This window comes from Mus caroli, unplaced genomic scaffold (genome assembly GCF_900094665.2).
Source record: "Mus caroli unplaced genomic scaffold, CAROLI_EIJ_v1.1 scaffold_23006_1, whole genome shotgun sequence".
NCBI classification, from domain to species: Eukaryota; Metazoa; Chordata; class Mammalia; order Rodentia; family Muridae; genus Mus; species Mus caroli.
In genome coordinates this window covers 1-7,652 of record NW_018389509.1, presented here as the reverse complement: position 1 = coordinate 7,652, position 7,652 = coordinate 1, and the positions used below count along the sequence as shown (strand labels likewise).

The 7,652-nt window shown below is 45.4% G+C and overlaps 1 protein-coding gene across 1 annotated transcript; it reads right to left on the bottom strand.

Annotated features, from left to right (window-relative positions):
* Positions 1–766: 766 nt before the first annotated feature.
* LOC110288134 (melanoma-associated antigen B4-like) lies at positions 767–2,441 on the bottom strand. The gene is made up of 2 exons (XM_021154573.1): positions 2,390–2,441; positions 767–2,269 (listed from the first exon to the last, which is right to left on the bottom strand). Exon 2 carries the CDS (start codon positions 2,221–2,223, stop codon positions 1,231–1,233), a length of 993 nt encoding a protein of 330 aa, XP_021010232.1. The 5' UTR covers positions 2,224–2,269; positions 2,390–2,441; the 3' UTR covers positions 767–1,230.
* Between the last annotated feature and the right edge of the window lie 5,211 nt (positions 2,442–7,652).

Genomic DNA, 7,652 nt, shown 5'->3' with positions numbered 1-7,652 from the left:
CATATGTACAGTCAGTATAATATATTCATCTTCTCTGTGGCAAAAAATTGACTGTCCATTCTTGCCCTAGGTGGACATTTCTTTGTAACACTCTCAAATTCCTAAATAATATTTAAGTTGTTTCTTTACTCAAGCCTAGTCTCTGCCCTCTAATGAATCATGAGTCTGGTCCTTACCATTCCTGCAGGCTCATTCAGGCCACCACACAACCTCACTCAAATTTCTTCCCACTGATGAAATTGCAGCTGCCAAATATTTTGCCTTATAGTTTGCAAAACTATAAAGGAGAGCACAATATTTGGGAGGTAAAAATGCTAAAAAGAATAATTTGGATAGATATCATGTAATTAGACTGCTAGTCCTTGACTCAAAACACAAATTTTAATTTGTCTACTAACAGAGAACAAACCCATATGCAGTCTAAATATTACATAATTAGTATATCATAGCAATATTTGGAAAGCAGCATTTTGGTTCATGTATACCATCTTTATTGCCTATTCTAGTATAGTCCATAATGATTTATACTTAGCTTTTGTCATATTTCTCATATCGTCTCTATGCCATTTATAGCTTANACGGTATGTTACCCTCTTTCTTATATGTTGTGGCTGCTAGACACTGATAACTCATTGTCAGTGCCTATACTAAATCCATTTCATACTAGATCCTGTGCTACCAGAGAAACTTCCAGATAACCAATGTTTAATTAATGATTGAAGAAAATATCAAAGTAATAGAGTTTTATAATTTACTTTCTAATGAATTTGAGCAAAGTCATCAAATCCAACTTTATTTCACTTAGCATTATACAAAAAAAGAAAAAAGTATACATCAATCACACTAATAAAATTTTCAAAACTAACAATATAANCTTTCCCACTTCACTGTTGTTTCACCACTGTATGATATCACATTGCCATGACAATCCCTTCTCCAATGCAATGTTACATAATGTTTTAGTAAAAACAAAATAATGTGTTCCAGTTTGTTGCAAATAACAAAACAAGTCCAAATCTGACAAGTGACAGTTACCTCTTTATGCAGTTAACNGAAAGCATGGCACAAAGCACTGTTTAGTTAAACAAACATTTGAAAAGTAACAAAAATAACCTCCATTCTACTAATGTATAACAGGTCAAGAATGGATACATGTTGGTTCTGTTATGCTATGAACTCTCTACTNTTTAGGAGCCTGACTGTTTTTCAAACACAACAGAACAGACTCAACTACATGTTAGAGGACNTTTGGGATGGGGCCTTGGAATGAACACCCTTGCCTTGAACTCTCCTTCTTGGTACCCCTCCTGCCTGATCTCTAAGAGCCAACTGGTAGAGATTAGGGAAGGCACTAGGGACTGTGCCATTGACTTTAGCTAAAACTTCCAGGACTTTCATCTTGGTTGTTTCAGCATGGGCTCTGGGTCCCCACAGGAACTCATAGCTTGGGGGATCACTGCCAGGTACCTGGCGGTACTCCAGGTAATTTTCCTGTACTACATCTCTTATAAACTCCTCAGGCTCGCCAAAGATCAAGTGCTTCTTCCCAGCATATACCCCCACTCCATGCAGAAATTGCCAGACCTCTTGCTCAGTGGCACGGTTACCCTTCATGAAGATCACACCTAGGACAGACATTAGGAGACCTGTCCTAGGCAACCCCCAGTTACTACTCAAACTTCCTTCAGTGGAAAGACCCAGTTTGCCCACCAGCAAATANGAATGAGTGCTGGGATCTATTTCCTTCAACTCAAGACCAAAGACTAATTCTAGGCGTGCAGAAGTTCTCCTGAGGATCTCAGGGAATTNCTCCTTATACTTCTTGTTAACTACTGCCAGCATTTCACTCCTTGTAACTGCTTCTTTCATCTTAAACTTATCTAACAGGAATTCTATCAGCACACTANCCTTCCTCATGATAGGATCTTTCAGTGTGTGCTGAATGGAAGTCCCTGCCTTAGTGTCATCTGAACTTTTTGTATCAGGCAGGAGAGCAGCATTCCTACCACCANTACCAGAGCCTGTGCAGGATACACCTGCACCAAAAGATCCAGGGGTTTTCAAACCCTGAGGAGCAGAACCACCAGGGAAGCTGGACCCAGCACTCTGGTCAACAGGCGAAGATCCTGCTTCCTCTGCAGTGGGCTGAACTACTGGAACCTCCCTGCGTGACTGCTGTCTTTTTGCACGGGAGCGGCTCTTACTCTTTTGACCCCTAGGCATGTTGACTGTGCTCAGGGATGAAGTAGAAGAGCTAACNGGCAGGAATCTGNAAGGATAAGAATGACAACCTGTAAGTACTGCTGTACTACCAGGTAGAGAATACCTTGGACTTAATGGAGACCTGGTTTTTGCAGCTTTCCAGGAGAACATCTTTCTAGGAACATACCAGGACTTCTGAACTCGTTGATCAAGCTCTTTTCTGCAAACCCTGTGGAGGAAATTAAAACTTGTTANGCCACTGCATAAAAGTCTAGTTTCAGACTTCCAAAAGTGGGTTAGATCTTTCACTAGCTTCACTTGGAGGGGCTAAGCAGACAGAAAAACGTAGGCCTGCACACAAGGGCAGAGACCTGTATCCACATAAACCACCTTAAACTTGCAATGCAGGAGTAAAGGCCTGTGGAGAAAGATCTACTTAAGCTCCATGCAGGGGCAGAAACCTGTGCCCATGCAAAGCAACTTAGGGTGCAGGACACAGACAGAGGTCTGTAGAGGGATCCACTTGAGACTGCTAAACACAAGTGGAGGCATATGAAGACAGACCCAATAAGGCCCCCATACAGTGGCCAAAACCTGTGCAGATAGACTTAGGTTTCCATACAAGTGTGGCAACCTTTAGAGACAGACCAACTAAGGCCANCATACAGGGATGTAGACCTGTGTACTGACAAACACAATTATCCTGGTAGAAAGGGGAAGAGGCCTATGCATATATTAAGGCTATCATACAGAGACAGAGGCCAGTAGAGACAGACCTACAAAAGCCGCCACNCAGGGAAAGAGATCTGTGCCTGTACAAACCCACATAGAGCTCCACACAGACAGTGGAGAGAACACTGCAGATGGACCCACATACAGCACCACACAGGGACAAAGGCTTGTGCCCTGACAANCCNAATTAGTCTGATAGAAAGGGGAGGAGGACTGTAGAGACAGGATAACTGAGAGCAACATACAGNTGCAGANATCTTAGAGACAGATCACTAAGGCCACCAAAAGGGATGGGGATGGGGGTGAGGAGACTTGTGCCCTAACAAAAGCAAATAGCCTGCTAGAAAGGAAAAAGGCAGATGTACCCACTAAGGCCACCATACAGGGGCAGAGACTTGTACTCTGACAAACCCAATTATCCCTCTCAAAAGGGACAGAGTCCTGTACATATAGACCCACCAAGGCCACCATACAGAAGCAGAGACTTAAGCAAATACACACAAACAATTGGGTCACTATAAAATGATGGGNGTCTGTGCAGGTGGACCCACCAAGGATACTGTATAGGGGTAGAGGCTTATGCTCTAACAAAACCAGTTAGCCCTTAAAAAGGGGCAGAGTTCTGTGCAGACAAACCCATTAATGCNACCATACATGGGNTGGAAANTTGTGCCCATACAACCCAGTTAGGCTTCCACACAAGGGCAGGGATTATAGAAACCAACCCACTAAGGCCACCAAACAGGGGCAGTAACTTATGCTTTGAAAAACTCAATTAGCCCTTTCAAAAGGTACAGAGTCCTGTGCAGAGACTCACCAAGGCATCCAAACAGGGGAAACATCTAAGTAACTTATGCTTTGAAAAACCCAATTAGCCCTTTCAAAAGGTACAGAGTCCTGTGCAGAGACCCACCAAGGCATCCAATCAAGGGCAGAGNCCTATGTATTCAATGAATAGGCAGTCAGACGTGGGGGTAGGGGAAGCCTGGGCAGAAAGACCTATTAAGGGCACCATTCAAGGCAGAAACTTTTGCTCCAACAACACAGTTAAGCCTCCGGAGAGGGGAAGGGCCTCTAAAGACAGACCCACAAAGGCCACCTTAAAGGGGCCGAGAGTCCTGTGAATATAGTCCTACCAATGCCACCATGCAGACTTGGAGACCTATGACTGTACAAATCATATTAGGCTACTTTAGGAGCATATGGGTAAGGTCTTTGTGGATAGACCCATTAAGGCCACCATCTGAGGGTGGAGACTTTTACCCATAAAACCTAGACTTACCTACTGGGACAGGGCTAATAAAGAGAAATTCACTAAGGACACCACCCATAGGTGGAGACTTGTATTCCCACAAACCATATTAGCCCACTTGAAAGGGGCAGAGTCCTGTAAATATAGACCCAGTAAAGGCACCATGTAAGGGTGGGGAACTATGGCTATACAGACAAAATTAGGCCACTTAATGTGCTGGTGGGCAAGCCCTATGCATACAGACCCACTAAGGCCACCATACTTGGGTAGAGACTTTGCCCATACAAGAGAGTTCAGCTTGTGGACAAGGGCAGAGCCTGTAGAGACAGATACACTAAGGTCACCATACACGGAGACATATACATCATAGTTAGGCTTTCAGGAAATAGGCAGGGCCTGTNGAGACAGTCCCACTAAAGTCCCACTGACGCCACTTCAGGAGCTTGTATGCAAGGGGTCTATTGGTAGACTCACTAAGGCATGCTCAGAGAATGTTGCCCATCCAATATAGTTAGTCTTCTGGACAGTGACGGAGCCGATAGGGACAGACATACTTAGGTGTACATCCAGGCGTGGAGCTTTGAGCTCTCACAAAAAACTATTAGCCCTGACAAAAGGGATATAAACCTACGAAAATAGTACCACCATCACCACCATGTAATGGTGGGGGAACTATTTCTGTAAAGATAAGATTAGAAAGATTAGGCTACTTCAAGTGCTGGTGCACAAGGCCTTTGTGGATAGACCCACTAAGGCCACGGTACATGGGCGAAGACTTTTGCCCGTACATCATAGTTAGACTTCCGAACAAGGGCAGAGCCTGTTGAGGCATATCCACTCAGCCACTGTACATGGGTGGAGACTTTTGAACACACAACAGAGTTAGACTTCCAGAAAGTTGCGAAGCCTGTAGAGACAGACCCATTAAGGCTACCATACAGGGGAGGAGCCTGGTCCTCTCACAAACTCTATTAGCCCCCTCAAAAAGTTCAGAGTCCTGTCTATTTGTACCCACCACAGCTACCATGTAAGGGTGGGGAACTATGCCTGTACAGACAAGATTAGTCCACTTCAGGTGCTGGTGGGCAAAGCCTTTGTGGATAGACCCACTAAGGCCACAATACTTGGGCAGAGACTATGCCAATACATCACAGTTAGGCTTCTGAACAGGGGCCAGGTCTGTAGAAGCAGACCCACTAAAGCCCCCAGCCAGGGGTGGAAATATTTGTCCATACAAACCTGATTGAGCAACTTCAGGAGCTTGTGGTCTATGCCTGTGTGGACTGACAAACAAAGTCCAATATAAGACTTGTACACCGTCTTGCCAATACAACATACTTAGGGTTCCAGACAGAAACAGAACATTTATGGAGAGCACCACTAGGGCCAACATCCCCAGGTGTGGAGCCTGGTGCCACCACAAACCATAAGAGACTCATCGAAAGTGTCAGAGTCCTGACAATATAGAACCACCAAAGCCACCATGTATGGGTGTGGACCTAAGCCTTTACAGACATGAGTCGTCCATTTCAGGAGCTTGTAAGCAAGGCATCTATTGGTAGACCAACTAAAGCCAACATACATGGGTGGAGACTTTTGCATATACATCATACTTAGACTTCCGGAAAGGGGCAGATCCTGTAGAGAGAAACCCACTAAGGGCACCAGAGAGGGGAGGAACCTAGTCCTCTCAGGAACTCTATTAGCCCCATTGAAAAGGTCAGAGTCCTGTCTCTATGGACTCACCACGCAAACATGTAAGGGTGGGAACCTATGCTTGTACAGAAAATATTAGTCCACATCAATTGCTGGTGGGCAAGGCCTATGTAGATAGACCCACTAGGCCACCATACTTGGGCGGAGACATTGCCCATACAACAGAGTTAGGTTTCCGGAAAGGGACAGAGCCTGTACAGGCCAACCCACTAAAGCTCCAGTCAGGTGTGGAACCTTGTGCTCTCACACAACTTTTTAGCACACTCGAAACAGGGAGATTCCCATAAATAAAATCCATCCAAATCTACTATACAGGGGTGTTAACATTTGCCCTTACAAACCGAATGTGTCCACTTCAGGAGCTTGTAAGGAAGGCGTCTGTTGGTAGACTCACTAAGGCCACCTTACATGGGCGGAGTCTTCTGCCTATACATCAAAGTTAGACTTCCGGAAAGGGCGGGGCCTGTTGAAACAGCCACTAAGGCCACCGTACATGGGCGGAGTCTTCTGCCTATACACCATAGTTAGACTTCCGGACAAGGGCGGGGCCTGTTGAAACAGCCATTAAGGCCACCATACATGGGCAGAGACTTTTGAACACACAACAGAGTTAGACTTCTGAAAAAGGGCGGAGCCTGTAGAGACAGGAGAGGAGCCTCATGCTCTCACAAACCATATTAGCCCCCTCAAAATGGTCAGAGTCCTATCTATTGGGGCGAACACAGCCACTATGTAAGGGTGGAGAACTATGCCTTTACAGACAATATTAATCCACATCGATTGCTGATGGGCAAGGCCTATGTAGATAGACCCACTAGGCGACCATACTTGGGCGGAGACATTGCCCATACAAGAGTTAGGCTTCCGGAAAGGGACGGAGCCTGTACAGGCCGACCCACTAAAGCTCTAGTCAGGTGTGGAACCTTGTGCTCTCACACACCTTTTTAGCACACTCGAAACGGGGAGATTCCAGTAATTAAAATCCATCCAAATCTACTACACAGGGGTGTTAACATTTGCCCTTACAAACCTAGTAAGTCCACTTCAGGAGCTTGTAAGGAAGGCGTCTGTTGGTCGACTCACTAAGGCCACCATACATGGGGGGAGTCTTCTGCTCTCACACACCTTTTTAGCACACTCGAAACGGGGGGATTTCAGTAATTAAAATACATCCAAATCTACTACACAGGGGTGTTAACATTTGCCCTTACAAACCTAGTAAGTCCACTTCAGGAGCTTGTAAGGAAGGCGTCTGTTGGTAGACTCACTAAGGCCACCTTACATAGGGGGAGTCTTCTGCCTATACATCATAGTTAGACTTCCGGACAAGGGCAGAGCCTGTTGAAACAGCCACTAAGGCCACCGTACATGGGCGGAGACTTTTGAACACACAACAGAGTTAGACTTCCGAACAAGGGCAGAGCCTGTAGAGACAGGAGAGGAGCCTGGTGCTCTCACAAACCATATTAGCCCCCTCAAAATGGTCAGAGTCCTATCTATTGGGATGAACATAGCAACTATGTAAGGGTGTAGAACTATCCCTTTACAGACAATATTAATCCACATCAATTACTGATGGGCAAGGCCTATGTAGATAGGCCCACTAGGCCACCATACTTGGGCGGAGACGTTGCCCATACAACAGAGTTAGGTTTCCGGAAAGGGACGGAGCCTGTACAGGCCAACCCACTAAACCCCAGTCAGGTGTGGAACCTTGTGCTCTCACACACCTTTTTAGCACACTCGAAAC